Genomic DNA, 23,619 nt, shown 5'->3' with positions numbered 1-23,619 from the left:
CAGGGAAATCATATCCTGTCCCCGGGTCTGAAAATTGTATTAGGGGAGGGGGCTGGGTAGAATAGACATGTCTAAGCTGCCTTCCCCTTAACATTCTGACCTTTGGCCTCAGGCACATCATTCAATCCCTGAACACCTCAGGTGCCTCCATCAGTAAAATGGAGAGAGAGAATCTGCTGAAGGGCTCTGTCAGTGACTGCCTGGGAAGAGCCCAGGCCTGTGGCAGCAGGAGATGGCACTGGCCTGAGATGTCTCACCCTGACCTTTCGAGGCTTTGCTCAGATAACTAACCTCTTCCGTGCGTGCGTGCGTGCATGTGTGTGTGTGTGTGTGTGTGTGTCCAGGATGAGAGGTTGGGTCTGTGATCCGAAACATGTGCCAGGGTTTACTCCCCAAGAGCATTAGACTTCTGAATAAAGCAGTAAAATAGCTCCTAATCAGTGTCTTGCAAAAAGAAAAACCCACCCACAAAGGTACCAGTCTTCAGAAGAGATGTTGAGGTGGCAAGTTAAGTCTACACTGTCTATCCTTAGCCTAGGCTCTGTCTTTGCAGGCCAGCAGCTTAACACACGTTAACTGCTCTTGCTCACTCACCACCCTCACGCGCTGTCTACGAGCAGATGACACAACTGATGCGTGAATGCCTTCTGAAAGAGCATGTTTTATTGTGCAGCACAGTGAACAAAAGACTGGCAAGTTCAATGGGTATCCTATCCGAGTAATACATATATATATAAAAAAACAACCCTTGCTCATAAAGACCTATTGGTGCACGGATGCCCCTTCAGCTCTCCCAGTGTTACTAGTTCAGGGGGTCTGGACAGCTCCCAACACCTCTCATGAAGGCAGCACGGTTCTTTTAGAGATACAGTCCCTCTGGGGTGCCTTCTTGTTTCTTATAAAGTACATTTTCTTTAGATTTTTTGAAGTCTTCATTTGTTACTTTCATTCTACGTTCTCTTAGGGCCATGAGACCAGCTTCTGTGCAAATTGCCTGCAAAAAAGGAACACAATTTTCAAAAGTAAAAACTTGAGCCTTAGAGATGTGTAACTCTATGCTAGCAACACAGAGGAGGGAGAGGCTTTCAAAAAAGGTGTGTGACAGTCAAACTGAGGCATGAACTGCTAGAGAACACTACAGAGGAGAAATAGAGTGATTTCTTTTAGCTGAAAGCTAAATTTTGGTTATTTCAGGGGATGGGCAGCAGTTCAAAGTACTACTTAGAGAATCTCTAATTGAAAGACAGTGGGCCTTCTCGGTGGAGGAGCGTGCTGGTCACATCAAGCAACTGTAATGTGAAAGAACAACTGCTTCATGGAAAACAGCATGGCGGGGAGGCAGTGTATTTTTGTGGATTAAACAATGGACTTGGTAACACTGCCATGATCAATTTTGATAGACTTAGCTCTTCTCAGCCCTGCAATGATCTAAGACACTTCTGAAAGACTCAGGATGGAAAATGCTGTCAACATCCAGAGAAAGAACCGTGGAGTCTGAATGCAGATGGAAGCATGCGATATTCACTCCTTTTTGTGGCTTTTCCCTTTTGTTCTGTTTCTTCTTTCACGATATGACTAATATGGAAATATGTTTTCACGATTGCACAAACAAAACACTATCGGACTGGGAGCCAGAAGTCTGTGGGCGAGTTACCACCTTTCTCAGTTTGTTTCCTCACGTGCAAAGGAGGAATAATACTTCGCAGGATTGTCGTGAAGGAATGGTTTTGTAAACTGAGGAGAGCTGTTATATCTGCCAGCAATTAAAACTATTTCACTTAACAGTCAATGATGCCCTGGTTCTACAAGAGATCTCCAGGAAATCCACCTCCCCAAATGCAGAGGTCTCTAGTCCATGAAGCACCCTGTGGGGCCTGCAGGTTAGAGTTTGATGAAACATTAGAAAGAAAGAATGAAAGTAAGAACTTGGACAGGTACAACCAGGCTCTGTCATACATTCTGATTCTTAGTAGAACTTTCCTATACTATGAGTGTCAGGGTTGTAAAACCAAGAGGCAGAGGATTCCCAAGTGATGCTTTAGTCAAAACATAATCATGCCTGACAACTCTGGCCAAATTTAAGAGCGGCGGCCACTGTCTCCCTTTGAGAAGGGAGGAGGCGTGAAGGCACTGACAGGCCTTCACCATGAAAGAGCATTTATAATTTCAGTGTAGTGGCACATCAACAAGAACTACAGCTAAATTAAAATAAAAGTACCATTTATATTAATGTCTAATTAGCACCTCGGTCATTTAAAAAGATTTTTTTTGCAGCTTTGAGAATAATGTGTAGTATTTATTATGTAAGTTTTCTTGAAATGAAAATGCATTGCTTTATACCGAATCCTCTCGTTCTGCTGTGTATGCGGCAATATTTTTTGTCTTTTCTTATTTTGTATTTAAGTTTAGAATAAATTCAAATATAATGGAAAAACAAAACAAACCAACAGCAAAATGTTCAGCCATCCAAAAAGTTGAATTGGCTGCACTGAGAGGTAATGAGTTCCCCACTACTAGAGCTTCAAGCGGAAGCCAGATGACCAGTTTGGGGAATATTCCCTCTGTGACTAGCACTAGCCATTTTAAATTAATTGTTGTTTTCCATTAGCAGCATAAGCACATTTCTCACCTTGATATCTGCTCCAGATAAGTCATCTTTAGCCATGATCAAATCATCTAAAGTTACGTCATCTGCCAAAGTCATCCTGCTTGTATGGATCTGAAAGATGCGCTTCTTGGTCTTTTCGTCCGGCAGAGGGAACTCGATCTTTCGGTCAATACGTCCTGTGTGCGCAAAATGTTTTCAATGTCATATACCCACTTCTAGCCTCTCAGTAAATGCAGCCTGGCCTGGAACTGCAAGGAATGAGGAACTTGTCAATAAATCCAGTGGCTTCCAGGTAAAGGCAACTTCCTCTTGGCCCCTTTTGCCCACAAGAGATTTTTTTGGAAAGCATTAAGAGTCAGAAGCCATGGAGAGGTTTCTATTCTGCTTAACAATACTATCAAGAAAATTATGACTCAAAGCAGAAACTGTCAGATTGTGATCCTAGTTCAATCTTTCTCCGACTCAATAAGGAGCTAATTTTCCAAAATACTTCTAGTAAACAAACACAGAAACCCTGGTATACTAAGGTTGATGTTAAAAAAAAAATGAACATTTTCTTGTGGATATGGCCACAGTTTCTGAGCCAGGTCAAAGGAAACTCTCACCTGAATGGAAATATATTAAATTAATGTCTCTCTCAAAGGCACCTGATTTCGGTGGGACCAGCTCAACTTAAAAAATGTACAAAGGATACAAAATAAACATTTTACTCACAGTTGCTTAGAAACCAAAAGGAGATTTTAAAATAGAAGTACCATACAAAATATTCCTTTAGAGAAGGTACAGATTTAATGGGAACATTTATCCTAGGACAGGGATCAAGTTATAGAATAAAATCTAAAGTCTAAAATTTTACAGGCATGGTCTGGCAGTAGAATCTACTAGCTCAAAGGAAAGGCATTTGTTTTGTACAAAATTAGCTACAGTACTGGTGTATCTTAAAATTGCTTTTCAAGATTTTCTCAGTAACTACTTGTTAAAGCTTCCTGAAAAGCCACATAACATAATAAAAACAAGTTTCACCTGGCCTGATCAGTGCTGGATCCAAAGTTTCTATCCGGTTTGTGGCCATAATCACTTTCACATCTCCTCTAGAGTCAAAGCCATCCAACTGGTTCAACAACTCCAACATCGTGCGCTGGATTTCTCTTTCTCCACCTGAATTTGAATCGTACCTTGGAAGATGAGGAATAAGAAAAGGGAAGGAATGAAGACGCAATTAAGGTTTGGTCCTTTACCACATGAACTTCACAGATGTTAACACTTGCAATAAGACGGAAAAGATATATTATTAGTCTTCAAAGCCATGTGATGCATTTTAACATCACATTATAGAATAAGCACTGAGCCCAAATACTATACATCTGAAAGGAAAAAGGAAAGTACCACGTGATTTACAAAAGAAAAAATTATCACAAATCATTATCCAGGCTCACATTTTTCAACTAACTGATATGCCAGAGAAATCCATTCATAATCCAAATGATGGTAAGCACTCATTTTTACAAAACAGCTTTCATTCAGTCATCTTTGAAATACCCAAAACTGAATAAAAAGGAGGGAGGGAATACCTTTTGGTCCCAATGGCATCAATTTCATCAATGAAGACGATCGATGGAGCATGTTCCTCAGCTACTCGGAACAATTCTCGAACGAGTTTGGGCCCATCTCCCAAGTACTTCTGTATAAGCTCAGAACCAACAACTCTGAGGAAGGTCGCGGAGGTCTGGTTTGCGACAGCTTTGGCTAACAAGGTTTTACCTATTTTAGATTAAAAGCAAACGAAACCCCCCCACTTCAGTTAGAACTGTTGCAGCACTTTAAAACATTAAGAGCAGACAGCCATCAGGGGAAACCATAAATTATTCTCTGGATGTTGTACTCAGAACATTAGTTTGGAGTCAGGAAACGGAGGTTTCAAGGTTCAGCTCCTGGCTTTGTGTGACCACAGATCCATAAATCCCTTCACTTTTTAACTCTCGGTTCCCTCATTTGTAAAATGGGAACAGTGACACACTACTTCCCAGACAGGGTTATGCTGAGCCAAGCACCACCAAGTGCTCTAGAAACACAAGATGCTCTCGAGGCACAGAGCCAGAGATAGGTCCAAGTCTCCTGACACAAAGCACCATAAGCTGCTACCTTGGTCCACGCTTCCGTGTTTTCTCCAGTCACATTCAAGTCCTTTTGGAGACAGCACACAATCACACTAACTCTAGCTCCTCACGTTTATTCAGCATTTTAAGGCTTCTAAAACCTTTCTGGCACAGTGGCTGACACATAGCGGGCACTTAATAAACACCAGTTGACCAGTTTTCCTTAACACAATCTTGTGAAGTATGGGGTAGTTTAGGCATTTTTATTCTCATCTTACAAATGGGAAAATTGAGGCTCTGAGTGACCTTCCCATGGTCATACAGTCAGTGTATGAGGCTCCAACCCAGGGGTCTGCCTCCAAAGTCCAGTGCTTACGTATCTAGTTATTTGTGGGTCCTACCTTTCAATAATCATTTTTAAAAACAATTTGAAACTCTAACTGAATTGTATCAGCATGATTTCCCCTATTAGAACACTAACGTCATCTCCTCGAATGCCAACCCACATGTCCCAAAGGGGACTGAGAAGCAACACGCAGATCCTTCTGTGAGGATTTCTAAAAGCTCCTTTTAGATCCTCTTGCATATTGCTGGTGACTCCAGCTGCGATCTTGATCTGAGGTTATAATAAAATAACTGACTCAGTCTCTAACATGTCTATCAGTAAATGTTCCATGAATTACTTGTGACCTCTAGTCAATCACTCACTACCATTTTATTAATGGGGAGAAAGTTACTGTCTTCTCCCTACCCACTCCACAGGGATATTATGAAAACTCACTATCATAGAAAGTGGAGGGAAAAAGGGGGAATCTACTTGGAGAGAGAGACTTTTTTTTAAAGGTGCATCAATATTATTCTGTTTTAGATATCAACAAACACCATGTGAGCCCAAAGTCAGGAAGGAAAGAAAATAACAGAAACCATCACAATGTTCCATTTTCCTTGTAGCTAAGTTAGAAAAAAAAATGAAAGAAATTTGCTAAACCAGCGACTTTAGTAATTCATTTATCTTGGATTTAAAAAACAAAACACATGTGAAGGACACAAACATTATTAATCATTGTAGCACCTAAAAATATTTTTGTCTATGGCATTTAAAAACAAAATAAAAGGGTTGCTCCATGCCTTTATTAAAAAAACCCTAATCATGGTCTCTTGTGAGCATCTGTTCCCTATGCGTTGCTTGTACGACTTGGCTGCGTTACTTTCCCCCTATCATTCTACCCCATCAACCCCTCCAACCAAAGAGAGCTGGAAAGCACAACAAAATCCATTCAAAAGATTGAAACGGTTGAAGATGGTAATTAAAGACATGCCTCCAACTGGCACAAGACAAATGAGAATTGATTTAGGATTTTAGAGGGAGAAATGAAGATTTAGGTGGTCAGGAAGGCCCCTTTCACCTGCTATCTAGAATCATATTCTAACTAACCTTTCTCAGAATTAAACCCTCCAGAAGCTGATGATTTCCTCCTCTGTACTTTGTGCTTACACTTCCTACAGCTGCCACAAAGGGAATGGTGGCTGCTGTTAATGTAAGCCCAGCAGGCAGGTCTCTTACCAGGTACGGACAATGAACAGCAGGAGCAGTGTACGATGGAGCCTTTTCTACAGAAGTGTGGCTCTTTATTAAAAATATGAAAGGCCAGTAAATTCTAATTTGTACTAAAAGCCAGGCTGTAGAGCAAGATGTGAAAGACCCACAAATAACAAAGTCTTCAGGGGGGAGGAAGCTGCAGCCTCAAGGCCACATGTGGCTCTCCTCATCCCCAGACTAGGCTAAGTCAGAGTTTAACAAATTCTTTTGACGTAGCAGGCAGCCTGGCAGTTCTCAGACATTGAATTTCTACGCCTACGTCAAGGATCTGTGGTTTTGTCTGTGAAGGAAGCTATCCACTTACACTCTACCATCTAGGAGAGGGACTTCTAGAAGCTGCCATGTATAAAACATTAATCAATGCAACCAATTGGTGATGAGTTTATCTTGGCTTTCCAGAAAGAAAAAAAAGGCCACACATTCCCCTAGGGCCCTAGCTCCCAAACCCAGTTCAGTACTTAAATTAGGGTCATTAAGCAGATCTACAAGGAGTTCGAAAGCACCTTCTAAAAAGGATTAAAGAAGTAAGGAAGTACAGGTCATTAGGCTACTTCCTGAGCTATGCGCACAGTGGGCAGAAGAGCCTGGGCCAGGGAAAAAGCCAGGAGGCCCCACGAAGACCTCCATTATTGCCTGAACTGGGCAGTCTGTTCAGGGCCATGGATATTTTCTTTCTAGGTGACCATGATAACGACCTAGGAGTGAAGTGCATGTCTACAGCTGTAAGGCAGGACTACGTCATGAGTACTAGGTGGCTGTGCAATGAAACTGCTAGGTACCTTGCTATCTGGGATTTGCCAAGCCTTCTAATAAGCAAATTATTAATCACTGCCTGACTCAACTTTGGCTCTCCTTTCTACTTTCAGGAAATACATTTCCAATGTCTAGTCTATTGTGCTTCTAGGATTGAAAACTTCTGAGCCCTCACAGCCTGGCCATAGTTCCTTAGAAAGCCACTTGTGGCTCGAGGGTTAAATACCCCATAACAGTCTCTGGCCTTCTAGGTCCTCAGGTATGGCCTTTCGATCAAGTCCAAGTTTTACAAAGCAAATCCTTTTATTAAGAGGATTTGTTCTGTGAAGTTTGGATTCGGTCAAAGGGCTGAACTTGAGGACCTAGAGGGTCACATGTGGCCACAGGTTCCCCACTCCCGGCCCGTACCCAACATTAATTACAAAGCAGTGTCCTTCTATTGCTGCTCATTTCTAACCAGTTAGTCCATGTGCTGAAAGAAAGCTGCCTTCCTGTTGTTCTCAGGGAAATGCTCAAACTGTCTTTTTCCTTACAAAGACTATGCTCTGAGCATCAAAGCACAAGAGAAAAGATGAAAAGAAACAAAGGACAACCAAAGAATGAGAATGTCAGAGGTGAAGATTCAAGTCCTCATCCTATCAATGCAGAAACAAAAGGACAGGGAGACCTGATTCACCCAAGGTCACAGCATTAGCATTTCCATAAAATCTAAGGCTTGCGAAGTACTTCACGTGTCAGCACATTTGCTTTGGGAGATGGGGAAACCGAGGCTGCCAGAAGTCAGGTGACTTCACCAGGGTTACACAGCTAGGAAGTGTCCGAGGTGCAAGGGTTAGGGTTAGTGTCTCAGGGCTTCTGTCTCCAAGTCCACATTCTATCCGAGGCACCACTTAGGTGCCTGTGAATGGCTAACTGTAGTTACCCAGAGAGTATTTAGGAGAAGGTGGAAGGCTTGCGGGAGTGAATGAGGAAGACTTTGTGGCTCTGGTGAATGTGTTTTGATGAGTGGCAAGGATTTGCTCAGAAATCAGGTAGGAGAAAAGTGCAATGGCATAGAGACGGGCCAAAATTGGGCCTGCTCATAAAGAGCACAAAATGAGGTGAAGGATGAGACAGAATCACAGAACTGTGAAGTTGGAAGGCACGTCAGAGGTATCTCTAGCACCTCCCACTGAAAGGTGGGAGCTCAGCTCAGCTCCTTGCAAGCTGCCCATCTGGCCAGCTTCTAATTGGGAGAAATTTCTTTTGTTTCATGGAAATCTGCCTTCTTGTAATTTAAACCCACTGGTCCTAGTTCTGTTCTCTGGCGCTATGGGGGACAGGCTTATTTCTTCCACAAGACAACCTTTTCCAGTATCCAGAGAAAGCAACTGTGTCTCCTCTTCCCCAAGACAGACATACTTAGCGCAACTGAAAATATCAAACACATAAAGTACCTGTGCCAGGAGGGCCATAGAGAATGACTCCTTTAGGTGGCTTAATACCCATCTCCTCATAATACTCAGGATGAGTGAGGGGAAGCTCCACAGATTCCTAGAGAAAACAAGTGTCCAGTAAAACCATGGTTTTTATTTTTATCATGATATAAACCAGCGGTAAGTCTTGTTTAAGTCCTTAAACTGAAATCCATCAATTAAGCTCACAAACACAGCTTCCTATCTCTCTGTACATATATGTGTGTGTCTGCATCTGTATATGTGTGTGTTTGTGTATGTAATCATTTGTTAGTCTGAACTGAATTCTCTAGTTTATTACTATATGAAATGTCTTAAGTAGCTTCCAATTGCACAATCTTTATTTTTCTAAGCAAGGACCAGTCTCAACCACCACTGCTCAGGAAGGGTCTCCTTACAGACCGACAGCCACCTTCCACAACTGAACTACAGACAGGAACCTGACTAGTTAAGTTTCTAGCTGTCACTCTGTTTCCTCCACTCATACTCTGCTCATCTCAGGGTGAAGAGGATTCTAGATTTCTGAATTCTGTAAGCTGTGTACGGTGTCCCAGGACTCGCTTAAATTAAGTTGAGTATAGTCTTATTACCAAGTTTGGCCACCAGGGGATGAGTTTTTTTTCTGGCAACAGCAACTGATGAAATTCATCTATTAAGTAGTAAAGTGGTTGCATACAGCTGAGGTCCTCCTCCTTCCTGGGCAACTGTTCCTTCCCAGTCTCTGATAATGAAGCAGCTCTTTCTCCTTGACAAGACCAAAGCCTGCACGTGATCCCTTGATCCCATCCTCCTGGGCTTCTCCTACAGACTGCAGCCCTAATCATCCTTCTTTCTCTTCTTCAATATTCCTCTATCTACTGGTCCTTTCTCTAATGCTTTCCATCGTGCCCAAGTTTCCTCACCCTATCAAACCATCTGCCTCTTCCCTTTCTCAGCCAAACTCCTGCAAAAACCCATCTATACACTCACTGCCTTCACTTCTCCTTACGCTAACTCCTCGACCCTTGCAATCTGGCCTCTGATGTTGTTACTGAACAATGACGACGTTAACTGGCAAATGAACTCCATTCCTCATCCTTCTGTCTAAATGCTGCACCTGCCACTGCTGACCACCACACACCATCCTGATCCTCTCTCCTAGATCTCTTCCTCCTGTCTCACTGCTTTTTCTTTATCAGTCTCCATTCTTTTTTTTTTTTGGAGGGGGGAAGGCAGGACAATTGGGATTAAGTGACTTGCCCAAGGTTAGACAGTTAGTAAGTATGTCAAGTGTCTGAGGTCGCACTTGAACTCAGGTCCTCCTGACTCCAGCGCTGGTGCTCTGCTCACTGTGCCACCCAGCTGCCCCTTCTCCACTCTTTCTTTATTCAGATTGCCCCTAACTGTGAGTGTTTCCCCAGGCTCTGTCCTAGGCCCCCTCTTCTTTCCTAGCTACATTCTCTGGGTGAACTTAATGACCATCTCTATACTCATGATGCTCCCATTTACACATCTAGCTCCACTCGGTCTCTCCTGGAAGCTGCACAGTGACACCCCCAGGTGCTCATAGGATGCCCCAGATGCACCTCGAATCAGCACATACAAAGCAGAACTCATTGTCTTTCCCCATAAACCTACTCTTCTCCCAACCTTTCCTATTTCTGTCAATGGTCCGGTCCCACATCCCTTCCCTTGTGCCAGGTCTGTAACCTTGGGACTCTCCTCAATCCTCACTTCCCTTCATCCCATTTATATAATGGGTTGCCACGTCGAGCCGTCTCTTCTCCACATCTCTTACATCGGACCCCTTCTCTACTCACAAAGGCCTCATCGCCTCTCACCTGGGCTCTTGTCACGGCCTCCTAACTCTACTTGCTTCAGCCTCCTCTTATTTTATCTCCTCACCTTTCACACTGCTGCAAAGTGATTATCCTCAAGGGCAGATACGACCACATCGCTCTCCCACTCAACCAATTCCAGTGATTTCCTATTGTCTCTAGACGGAAATACAAACTCCTCTGTTTAGCTTTTGAAGTGTTCTGCTTCTTCGCCAACCTGTCTTTCCAGGCTCATTGTACTCTGAGACACAGACAGGCTGGCCTTGGTTCTAGTCCTCACACAATACTCCCTCTCCCTCCTTTGTGCTCTGTGCCTTTGCCCCGTCTGGCCTCATAGAATCTCTCTTCCTTCAGTATGTGGCTCAGGCTCCATCCTCTATATGACACCTTTCCTGATCCTCTCAGACGATAGTGTCGTCCCTGTCAAACTACCCTGTACTGAACTACTTTGTGTTCATTCTGTAAATACTTAGATATATGGTGTCCCAAAAGTCCTGGTGCTGTTTTCAGCTTTAATGTGTCTGTACTGTCTCCCCCTTCTGCAAGTAGGGACTGTTTCATGTATCGCATTGGTATCCCCAGCACCAGGCCTGGTGCCTGGCACACAGTAAGTGCTTGCTGACTGATGCACATGAAGTCGTGTGTTTTTAAAAATTCTTTGTTCAGGGGCATTGTTATTAGTAATAATAATGATCATAGTCAATACTTACATTGCACTTTAATTGTTACAAAACCATTTATATGTATATATGTGTGCGCATGTATATATGCACATACACACGTAAAATTCACATATCTCTCTCACATACACATACCCACCCCCATTTGATCCTCACCAGGTTGCTGTGAGATCAAATGAGACAAAGGAGGTAAAAAGTGTTTTGCAACCTATAGGATGCTAAATAAAGGTCAGCTTTTACAGCATCATAAAGAAACATTGTAAGGAATCACCAGGGCGCACACAGCTGTTTCTGAATGACTCACTTGGATGGTTATCTGGATGGATAGATGTAGAGAGCTTTGATGCCCTCCAGGGATGATACAGGGGACCTGTACTCCAATTATTAGGGCCAGGTTCTAATTCAGTCCACTATCAACACTATAATGCACAAATTTCCCACGCCATAAGATAGAAATATAATCCACTGAACAGCTAAGGATTCTATTTAAAAACAAACCCAAAAAAACCCCAACACTCCATGAGAAAATATTTTAAGTTTGAGCCATAGGACTACACTTATTAAAAAATATGAAGCTGCGTTAGCTGCGATACTGTTACAATTTACTTTGTCTAATTCTTCCCCAATAACGGCATTAACTAAACTTGTTAAAAACCAGAACAATAAGCTAATCCCCAAACGGCAATCCTACGGCTGTCACTAATCTAGTTAATAAACAAAGAAATCATGACTATCAGTACATTAGGCACACTACACAGTAAAATAAGAAACTAGAGTTCTGATAAAACCATTCCCACCTTAATTTCTTGAATCTGGTTATCCAATCCCCCAATATCGGCATATGTCTCCTGTGGAGCCTTCTCCACTTTCATCACTGTCACGAGGGGATCTGTGTCATCCATCAGGACTCCTATCACAGCATGAACCTAGTGAATAATGGCGGCGTTATTACAGGGACTGGTTATCTATACAGTGTTACCTATTTATCAAGTGTCTTCCTTACAAACCTATCAGGTTAGACAGTACAATGTTACATGTAAGGAAAATCAAATTCCTATATTACACAGAGTTAATAAATGGTATACTGGCTATGCAAATTTTACACACCCCCACCCCCACCCCCAATAGCCATTCCATGATAGACACATGGTCAAAGGAGATGAACAAACAATTCTCCAAAGAACAACAGCAAAGTACTCACAACCACATGGAAAAACGCCCCCAAATACTAACAAGCAGAATGCAAATCAAAGTAATTATGCGATTTTATCTCATGCCCTGCAAACTGGCAAAGATGACAAAAAGTGGCAACAGTCAATGTTGGAAGAGGTGTGGGATGAGAGGCACACTGGTGCCCTGTCACTGGGGAGGGGCCACTCTATCTCCTCCTAATCTCCAGCCTCTTCTGGGAAAAGGCATGGTGCCCTTGATTCAATGATGAACATGCTCACACACTGTTTTACCCTACACAACCCAGAGACTCTGAAGCCCTGTAGGGCGTTATCCAAACCCCAAGGCCCATAACTCCATCACTCAATTCCTTACTCTTCCTCAACCCCCCCGCCCCTGCCAAAGTCCCCGGCTTCTTTTATGTCTCAACTAAAATCCCATCTTCTATATATGAAGGAAGCCTTTCTCAACATTTCTCTCCTGCCTCCCCTCTATCAATTACTTCCTATTTATCCTGTATATATAGCTTGTTTGTACACATTTGTTTGTTGTTTTCCCCATTAGATTATGAGCTCCTTGAGGGAAGGTAGTGTCTTTTGCCTTTTTCTCTATCTCCATCACCTGCCAGTGCCTGACACATAATAGGTAATTAATATTTAAATGGCTATCACCTGATTGGTGGAGCTATAAAGTGATACTACTGTCCTAGAAAGCAATTTGGAATTATACAAAGTGACTAAGGTGTCCATAACCTTTGACCCAAGGAATTAATAATAAAGTCCCCATATATAATAAAATATTTGTAGCAGCACTTGCTGTGATAGGAAACAAAACAGACGCTCACGGATCGGAGAATGGCCAAACAAACTGCGACACATGAATGTAATGGAATATTACTGTGCTGTTAAGAATGATGGACATGATGAATGCAAAGACGCATGGAACGATCTACACGAATTGACGCAGCATGAAGCAAGCAGAGCCAAGAACACAAGTACACAAGACCACAACAATATAAATGAAAAGGACAACCACACAAAAAGTCAAAAGTGATCATAGCAAAATTACAAAGATGACCTATGACCCCAAAAGAGACACCCTCCAACCCACTCCTTCACGGAGGCGGGGCTCATAACACATTGCACAGTGTATTGATTGTGTTGATTTTTCCTTCTCATTTTCTTTTCTTTCTTTTGGTTTTTTAAAAAATACCTTTTTTTCCTATGAGATGCTTCCATGTGGGGGTGGGGGTGGTGAAGAAATACTGCGGAAAACTATGAAGATTTTTTTTTTAAAGGCACTAATAAAAACTTTTAAAAAAACCACCAGACATTACTGATCTACTTACTCCCAGAAGTGAAACTGGGCCGGTGCCAAGGCGAGGTAAAAAACTGCCAGCACGCCTCCATCCTTCAAAGAATTTCCAACTTACCTTGTGGTTGAGGAGGACAGAACATCCTGGTTCGAGCAGATCCTTGTCCACAAATGACAGAATGCTGACATAGTGCTCTGATCCCACTGAGGTAGACACAATGGCATGATTATCATCAATGATCTCCTCCAAGGTCCCTACAGACATCGGGGTCCCTCTCAGATCATCCACCTTTGATCGTTCTTCCTATTGGAAGAGGAACAGATCAGAAATGAAAAACACTAAACCCAAAGAAGCAGCACTTGATATTGTGGGATTTGTTTATTTAATCTATTTATACAAATTTGCCTACTTTAAAATATGCTTGAGACATTTTCACCATAGAATAAGTAAAATTTATAAAATATTATTTTATTAATAAAAATTAAAATAAGAAGCATTTTAACTATAGAAGAAGTAAAATGTATCAAGTATTTATAAATTTACTTTTATAAATTTTATTTGTGTTAAGCTATGGCCCCAAGAACTGATTTCTAAAAATTCTATCCAGACTTTCTGCATTTTCAAAAAATGAAAATTGAAGCAATTTACCTCTTGCTTTTCTTCCAGTGGTTTCATTTGTTCTTGATTTCTGATGAATTCTTCTTCCATGAGAAGATAATCTTTAATTCTCTCCAGCTTTAATAATTTTAGCCTGCACTGAGTGTGAGGTGTTACTGGAATTAAAAACACAGAAGTGTCATCACACTGGGACTATAAAATCCTAAATAAATAATACTTTAAAAACAAGTAATTCAGTACACTTGACTGAAAACCTATTGAAAAAAAAATCTCTCCAAATCCTGAAATGTCTGTCAGTTTAGTAACAGTAATTAGATAAAGGAGAGGGAGAGAATTTCTATTAGTCAGAAGCCAGCGGGTGTGAAACAGGGAGAGGAATCCCAAGATGTGACACGTAGAGTGTAATTTTATACGAGGCCCGATCCACTTTTACATATCCCTACTGCAACAAAAGAAAAGCATCTTTTCTCCGGAATATGTGGGGTCTTGTTTAAAGGAAGGCACTGGACTTACCATCAAAGGATCAGACTTAGAGCTGGAAGAGACCATCAGGTAGGTCACTGAAGACAACCCTCTCATCTTACAGATGAGGCCACTGAGACCCAGAAAGGTTTGTGACTTTTTCAGGGTCACACTGCTACTCTATGTGTGAGAGAGGATTTGAACTTACACCATCCTGACAGCAGATCCAGTGCTTCATGCACTATACCGTGCTGCCTCTCTGGATTCTAATTCCAGTCGGTACAATCCAAAACCATTAAATACCTAATATTTCCGAGGCATCAAGTGAAAGCACCATCACTCTTCCAGTCACACAGGTTAACTTAAGAGTCATCCTCAATTTCATTCTCTCAATCTGACCCAATATTGAATCCACTGCCAGTTCTACACGCACACTAGTTCCCCTTCAGGAGATTATCAGTTCTTAGTTGGACAAGAGCAACAGCCTCTTAAATGACTTTCTTGCCACAAGTCTCTCCCCTCTCCAATCTATTCTTCACGTAGCTATCAAAATGATACTTTAAAGTTCAGGTATGACCACGTCACTTCCTTCCTGAAAAAGTTCTAGTAACTCTATCATCTGTATAATAAAACACAAACTCTTCTGTTTGGTATTTAAAGCACTCTACATTCTAGCTCCAACCTACCTCTCCTTGCTTATCACAAATCATTCCCCTTTACACATCTACTCACCAGCCAAATGGACCTTCTTGCTCTTCCTCATACACACTATTCATTCTCAGGAAAAGCTTTGACTGCACACTCAAATGATTCTTTTACATGGACAAAACCAATTTTTTAAAAACTGAGTTAACTAACATACCTATATGCCCAAATTTTAAACTATACTGTAAGTTAGTAGGCATAGCATCTCTTCAAAAACAGTGAAAATCTCAAGGCAAACAACAAAGTACCAAACAACTTTTCTTACTGAACATTCTCCATCTGCCTAATTATGAGGCAATTCGTTTTAATTTGGCTGTTTGAAGAAGTATTCATCCATACCATAAAGAAAAAACGACCTTAGGTAGGTAAATGAAGAAATGCTCTATAGAGCATGGTCCTCTACAAAGGCCAGAGGAGACATAAAACTAAAACCAATCTGCAGGCATGGTGGTTATGGGGGTCTGGCACACATACTATTCAAACAGAGTGCCACAGTCTAATGCTAACAAATGGCTTCACCAGTGCCTAGGAGGAGCATGGGAAATTTTACTGCAGCCTCTGTAATTCTGCCTGAAACCAGGGCTACACACTCCCACACCAGGGTGCTTCTACTCATGTATCTTATGACTGGGTGACTCCAAAAGATAAGGATTATTAGAAGCAGTAGTTTTCAATCGATAACATTCTCACCAGCACCACACTGACCTTCCTTTAGAAAATACATGTTGGGATTATTTTTTCTTCAAGCATCAAAAGGCCTTCTGCCAAGTGAGCTTATGGAAGGTATTTCTCTGTTACCTACCTCTTCATCCCCCCATCTAAGCTAGTCAGCTCTTGTTGATCAGACTGGTGAAAATCTACCATATCGTATCTCCTTTTTATGAAAAGTACCATGATCCCACTACTGCTCGGCTCCTTAAACATCTACCTTTCCATGTTTTGATACGGCAGATTCCTCTCCCCTTCCCGCCCCCCCCAATTTGAGAGCTGACTTCAAAAATATTCTATTAATTATGTAATTACCAAGTGGCAATTTGCTGGCAGCATCTGGTCCCTTTGTCTTCTTCTTCTTTTTTCCCACCCTCGTTGGAACTGGAGGCTCATATTTCTTTTTCTTGTCCTTTGGTTTATAAGTAACATATAGAAAATAAATTAGAATATACAGAATAAAATGAAACAAGAATTTTTTTTCATACTACAATGATCTTTCTCCATCTACATATGTCCCTTCCTGTTGTAATGTAAAAAGTAGTTCCTTTGTGGCTAAGTTAGCACAGGAGTGTAATTTTATTTTAAAGTGCATATAAACAGCTGGGGAGAGAAAGAAAATCTAAATCAGCATAGAGGTAAAAATCGAGAATTACACTCCCACTTTTTATTAATAGTTTAGATCTGGGTACTAGGAACAAGTTTTCATGGTTCAGGAATATTGATCATTATGTCTGTTCTGCCACTTACCTTGTCATCCTTCTTGCCTCCTCCTGGTCCATGTCCACCACTCTGACTTTGACCCTGAAAAAAAAAAATCACAAATAACAGAGTTGCTCTAAAAATAAGCACATCAAGGGACAGACCGAGATGCAGCAGATAACTGAAAAAATTTATGGCAGCCAACAGAGGACAGAGTCCAAAATAACTCATTTCTGGAATGAATGATACAACTTAACATTCTATAAGAGAAAATTAACAGACGGAGAACACCAATACATTCCTATAAAACAGGAATTTTAAACAAGAGGTTGAGTTTATTCACTTACTAAGGAAGTATTGATTAAACAGGATGCCTTTCCTTTCTTCCAGCTCCCTCTGCAGCCCCTATAAATCTTAAGAACTTGTTTTATTTGGAGACCGTAGATTAGAATCCTGGCTCTGCTGTTCACTGGCTGTGTGCTGGCAGGCAGGTCACTTAGTCTCTCTGGGTCAGTTTCCTCATCTACAGAACCAGGAGGCTGGATAAGGCAATCTCTGAGGTCCCTTAACAATTCCAAAATCTATGATCCTATAACGTATTAACTGTGTGATCTTGGGCAAATCAGAGTGTGACCACCACATCGGCGAATAACACACACTCCAGAGTTTAGGGACTTGCTAAGAATCAAATGAAATGTCTGTGAGGCTACATGAGCCTGATAATTATTTAATCACTAGTGGGGGCTTCCCAGCTTCCCTGCAATCACCTGCACTTGTCACACAGAGTCTAGTGCCATCACGGCAGCCCTCCTGGATTGTCTTCTGTCTCTAAGTCAGTATCAGTTTGAAACCGAGTCAAAGAGCCGCCAGCGGTCACCTGCTGAGGGGCAGCTCACCCGCTAGGATGCAGGCTTGTGAGACCACACTGGAGCTGGCAAGCATCTTGGAAGTAATTTAGTGAGATCTCCTAGTTTTACAGATAGGAAAGCTGAGGCTCGGAGAGCTTAGGAGACGCGCCCAGGATCAAACAGGTAATAAGCAGGAGGCCTGGCACCGAGCCTTCTTTTCTTTCCGCAGCTCGAAGAGCGGGCAGTACAGACAGGGGAGGGGATGCTGGGTCTGCAGCCGGGGGACTCCCCAGTGTCCTCACTTAGCTGCTGAGCCTCAGTCTCCTCATCTGTAAAACGAAGGGGCTGCACTCAAGGTCCCCTCGAACTCTAAACCCGTGACCCCGTGAGACTGAGAAACGACTCAGGGAAGACACGAGCGCTGTGTCTTGGCACCTGAACCAGGCGCAATGGGTTCGGACGAGCTGTAATTTGGGCTTAAGGTCAGGAGAGAGGCCAACCATCAAAGCTACAAGCGGCTCCTCCTGGGGGGGGGGGAGATCCTCAAGCAGAGGCCGGGTGTGTCACGGCGGGGATTCCCATCAGGGGTCTGCTGGACTAGAAGGCTACTGAAGCCCCCTTCAACGCTAAAGCCCTGTGCTGTCACGCCACGGATGTATTCCCATTCTTCCCATGATAAAAGTAATTCAGGGCCACTGGAAAACCAACCGACGACGGTGACAGCGAGCTGGCCACGGGGCATCTGCATTCATCTTTACTGCTTCTACTCTGTTTGGAGGTGTCCGTCCATCCTCAGCCCGGCCTTCCGAGAAGGGGGGGCACGGCCGATGGAGGCGCAGGAAACGCGGCCACTGGGGAGGTTCCGGGAGAGAATGCGCGCCCCCTCCTCGGGAGCCACGTGAAAGGGTCACCGAGGGGCTAGGGGCCTCCGAAGGCCCCTTCCGATTTAAGGGTTTAGAAGCCAACGAGCTGCCGATGAGAGGGGGCGGGGCAGCACCTGCCGCAGGATCACAGGCAGCCTCTCCCTTGCTGCGGGAGCACAGCCACAGGCGCGGGGGGGGGGGGGGAAGGGACCACGGCCGCCACGGGGCTGAGGGGGAAACCCGGGACCGCTGATTCGGAAGACTTGTCCCACGCTCCTATTTTCCAGATGAGGAAACTGAGGCCCAAGGAGGGGCTGAAAGGGAACCCTAGACGAGATCTAAAGGGCCTCCGGCTCCACATCCTCATTTTCCAAACTGAGGCCCAAGAAGTTAAGCGGCTTTAAAGAGTGTGGAGCCTCAGGGGCAGGATTGGAACCCGAGACTCTCTGACTCTAGGACAGGGGACTTTTTTACGGTACCACAGACCGCTAGCCTCACGTTTCCACGGCGTTTTAAGAGGAAGAAATCTAATGTCAAAGGTAAAACTCGCTTAGGACCCCAGAGCTAGGAGGGAACCGCCGAGGTGCGGTCGGGCCAATAAGCACTTATTAAGCACCTACGACATGCCAGGCACGGTGCTAGGCGTTGGGGATACAAAGAACACTTTTCAAAAAGAAACAAAAACACCCGATCCCCGTCCTCAAGGGGCTCCCAGTCTAACGGGGGAGACAATGTGCAGAGTAAATGGAGGGAGTCTCCGGGAGGCCGGAAGAGCTGGAGAGACATTTAGGCCAGCTAGACTCCGAATTCCGCAGATGGGAAGACCGAGTCCCGAGAGCAGCAGGAACGAGAGGGGTGGTCGCACGGGACCGGGTCTCTCCCTCCTCTCGGCCCCACAACGCGCTCCCAGGCTCCGGGGCCGCGGCGTCGGCGGGGTCGGGGCGGCCTGGGAAGGGGGGGGCGGGGCGGACCATGACTCCACAAAACATAAGGCCCGGCTCCCCGCGCTCCCGCCGCCTCTTCCCGGCCCGGTCCCAGATCCCCGGCCTCGGGGGCCGAGCCCTTCGGCCAGCCCTCGGTCGCGGCCGCCGGAGCGCCTAGAATACGGTCGGAGGCGGCCAACCGAAGGCAGCCGAGTCACTCACCATCGCGCTCCCAGATTCCCCCACAGCCTCCTTCGACGCCGGAAGTGCGTCTCGCTACGGCGGCCGCGCCGGGACAGACTTTTCCGCAGTGACAGCTACGGGGGCCGAAAAGGCCCGAAAGCCGCAGCCCGTAGAGGCGCGGGAAACTGACAAACCTCGGGGAAAAGCGAGGGCGGGGCTGCAGTGATAGGGAGTGGGGGGGGGGGAGGGGAAGGGGAAGAGTTGTGTAAGAAGTGCAGGTGAGTTTAGGGAACCTGAGGGGGTTAGGGAGTGTGTGTGTTTATCTTCTCGTATTAGATTTTAAGCTCCTTGAGGGCGGGGACTGTCTTTTTCTTATTAGTAATTTGCCCGGCGCCTGACACGTTGTAAGTGCTTAATAAATGTTTATTCCATTGAAGTCGGCCGTGTGATGTAGCATTCTAAAAAGCCAAGGCGACCTGGAGCACCAATCAAAGGTGCAGAACTTCCAGGTGTGGGTGATAGTCCCAGTGTGCTCTGCCCTCCTCGGGGCTCCTCCAGGTTCTACAACATGACGTTCAATTCCAGGCACCAGGGTTGAAGAAGCTCACTGTGAAGCTGCAGAGTGTCCGAGAGGGGCAGCCGGATAGTTAAGCCTGGGTTGAATGGGGATGGATTGAAGGAAAGGTTGGAGGAGAGAAGATGAGGGAGTGAGGGTGGGAGGAACGGGAGGGCTCTCTTACAGCACTTGAAAGGCTGTCATGTGGACGATTTGTTTGGTCCCGGAAGAAAGAATCTGGAGCGTTGGGTGGAAGTTCCAAAGACGCCGATTTAGGCTTGATGTCAGGGAAAACTTCCTGAAAAAAGAGAAGTATCCAAAAGTAGAATGGGCCACCGCAGGGCATGGTTACCCCAAGCACAGGCTGTGTGATCACTGGCTGGGTGTGTTAGAGTGGGGATATCACACTAGATGGCTGCCAAGCTTCCTTCCAACTCTCCCATTCTGTGATTTAGAGCTGCGATGACTGTAGAGATAATTTAGATCAACCCTCTTATTTTATGAGGCCAGCGAGTGCCTGGAGTCAGGAAGACCTGAGGTCAAATCCATCCTCAGACACTTGCTAGCTCTCTGACCTGGACAAGTCACTTAACTCAGTTTGCCTCAGTTTCTTCATCCGTAAAATGAGACGGAGAAGGAAATGGCAACCCACTCCAGTCTCTCTGCCCAGAAAACCCCAAACAGGTCACAAAGAGTCAGACACGACTGAAATGAGGGAACAACTTAGTTTATAGTTGAAGAAACTGAGGCTCAGAGAGGTCGGGTAGCTTGGCCAAGGGAACGCAGCTAAGAGGTTGCAGGGCAGAAGTTTGAACCCAGGTCTTATGAATCCAAAGGGCTTGTTCAAGGTCACACAACTAATAAACATCAGAGCCAGTATTAGGAGTTAGTTTTCCTGACCCTAGGCTACAGAGCTTTCTTTTGTACCTACCCGGTTGTTGTCCTTCCTTCTCAAAGAGGACCAAACTGACCTCACTATGTAGAGTCACGTTTCAGTGTGTCTGACTGTGGCTGATCAGACCAATACAAGCTCAGAATGTTCTATCACACGTTGGGCACAAATACACCATGCGCAGGTTTGGGGTGGATTCTCTAAATATGCGTATCTTGAGTTTCTTTTGAGCTCAAAAAAAAATAATAGAAATACCCACCTACAGGAAGAAAGCTAAATCTACTTTGTTCTGGGTTCTGTGCCAAAAACTAAGGATGCCCAGAAGCAATGGACATAATCCCTGCGCTGGCCAGGCTTGTGTTTTTTTTTTTAACATTTTTGCCGATGATGAATAAAAATTGCGTGCTCTCAGATTTGCAGATGACACAAGACTAAGATGGATATCTAGGACAATGGATGACAGAAGGACTAAAGCAAGCTACAGCCCACTGGTCCAAGTCCAGCTGGTTGCCTATTTTTGTACAGCCCTGTGAGTGAGAATTTTTTTTTTTTACATTTTAAAATAAAATTTTACTATATTTAAAAATGTAAAAACCATTCTTAGCTCACAAGTTGCAGAAGAATTACGGACCCCTGGTCCATATCTTGCTAACTCCTGGCATACAACATTGTGCCATATCTAATAAGATCGATTAATCGATTAAAAGAAATAAGTGTAAAAAGTCTTTTGTTTTTAAAAATCAGCTCTGTGACTAAGATGGTGGATCTGTGGCTACAGAGCTGTTTGTTGGAAACTGCTTTTAATTTTGCTGTTCAGTTGTTTTTCTGTTGCGGCTGACTCTTTAGGTTTTCTTGGCAAAGATACTCGGCTGGTTTGCCATTTCCTTCTCCAGAGCTTTTGACAGATGAGGAAACTGAGACAAACAGGGTTTAGTGAGGTGCCTAGGGTCATATAGCTAGTAAGTGCCTGAAGCTGGATTTGAACTTAGGTCTTCCTGACTCCAAGCCGAGAACTCTATCCACTGTGCCACCTACCTGCCCCTTTTAATTTTAGTGTCCTGCAAACTTAGTATGGTATGGGAGTGTGTATGTGTATGGGAGTCCCCTTATGTGTATGGGACCCCCCCAAAAAAGCTAATGCAATCTTAGATTGGATTAAGAGAGTTAGTTTACCATATATTAGATAAATAATGGTCTTGATTTTCAAAAATGGGAAGATTTTGTGAGAATCTATGAGCTATAGACCAGCGATAAATGTGACCTTAATTCTTGGGAAAATTTTAGAATGGATTAGTGCAGGGGTTCTCAAAGTGTGATCTGTGGGCCCCCTGGGTCCTGGAGATCTTTTCAGGGGGTTTTAGAGGTCAAAATCATTTCAATAATAATACTAAGATATTAGTTTCCTATTAAAATACTTCTTCCTTTTCCAACTACATATCTGTGTGAAGCTGGATTTTCTGCATAAACTCAAACCAAAACAATTTTTCACGACAGATTGAATGCAGAAATAGATATGAGAATCTAGCTGTCTCCTATTAAGCCAGGCATTAAAGAGTTCTGCAAAATACATTAAACAATTCCACTCTTCTCACTAATTTTTTTTTGTTTTGAAAAATAGCTTTTTTATACCATGTTATTTATGTTAACTTATAAGTGGGTTTATTATGATAATTTTCAAAGGAATGTTTTTAAAATTTATCACTTTAAGTTCTAATAAATATTTTAAAAATTACATAATTTCTAATACAAATATATGATATAGGATTATATAAATATGTAATCTAATATAAATATATGATATAATGGTGTAAAAATCTAATGTAACAATAAATACTGATAAATATAACCTACATAAATAAAAGTTCTTTAGGGTCCTCAATAATTTTTAAGAAGGAAAAGGGATGCTGAGGCTTAAAAATTTGAGAATTAGGGGGCAGAGCCAAGATGGCAGCTGGAAAGCAGGGACTTACTTAAGCTCTCCCCCAAATCCCTCCAAACACCTGTAAAAAATGGCTCTGAACAAATTCTAGAGCTGCAGAACCCATGAAATGCCAGAGAGGAAACAGGTCTCCAGCCCAGGAGAGCCTGGATGGTTGCTGAGAAGGGTCTATCACAAGGTGCTGGGAGCGGAGCGCAGCCCAGCGTGAGCCGTGCCAGGACAGACCAGACCTGAAATTAGCCGACTGGAACAGGCCTTAGGGCCATGAATCATTGAGCTGTGGCAGTTACCAGACTTCTCAACCCACAAATGCCAAATGCAGGATTGAGGTAAGAGAGGTCCGGCCCCATCCCGGGGCGGGGGGGCAGGTGGCGGAGGTGGTGCAGTGGTGGCAGGAAGCTCCTGAGGCTGCTTTCAGAGCTCTAGCGTCAGCTGCTTCCCAAGTCTGTGGCTTACATGGTGGGAGGAATCTAGTAGCAGATCAGAGCAGGAGTGCAAGGAGCTCTTTGTGGGCACAGAGGCAGTTTCTCTGGATGTGCCCTGCTTGGATCTGGATTGCAGTCCTGGTTGTTGGTGGTTTTGGGGGGAAGAGGAGCGCTGCTGTGACAGAGCCTGTGCTGATGGTGGAATACAAGTAGCTCTGAAAACAGCAGTGCTTGGACCCTAAACCTTGGGACAAAGTACTCTCTACTCTACAAGCAGTCATACTCTGACAAAAAGCTCAAGG

The 23,619-nt window shown here is 43.8% G+C and overlaps 1 protein-coding gene across 1 annotated transcript; it reads right to left on the bottom strand.

Moving 5' to 3' along the window:
* Nucleotides 1-641: 641 nt before the first annotated feature.
* On the bottom strand, nucleotides 642-19,596 carry PSMC1 (proteasome 26S subunit, ATPase 1). Its single transcript, XM_036735598.1, has 11 exons — nucleotides 19,545-19,596; nucleotides 16,737-16,790; nucleotides 16,302-16,398; nucleotides 14,142-14,266; nucleotides 13,611-13,796; nucleotides 11,806-11,934; nucleotides 8,494-8,590; nucleotides 4,180-4,369; nucleotides 3,632-3,783; nucleotides 2,630-2,784; nucleotides 642-994 (listed from the first exon to the last, which is right to left on the bottom strand). Exons 1-11 carry the CDS (start codon nucleotides 19,545-19,547, stop codon nucleotides 860-862), a joined length of 1,323 nt encoding a protein of 440 aa, XP_036591493.1. The 5' UTR covers nucleotides 19,548-19,596; the 3' UTR covers nucleotides 642-859.
* Nucleotides 19,597-23,619: the final 4,023 nt, after the last annotated feature.

This window comes from Trichosurus vulpecula, chromosome 8, assembly GCF_011100635.1.
Source record: "Trichosurus vulpecula isolate mTriVul1 chromosome 8, mTriVul1.pri, whole genome shotgun sequence".
Classification (NCBI taxonomy): Eukaryota; Metazoa; Chordata; class Mammalia; order Diprotodontia; family Phalangeridae; genus Trichosurus; species Trichosurus vulpecula.
Note: the sequence above shows the minus strand (reverse complement) of the source record. Positions and strands in the feature narration are given on the sequence as shown.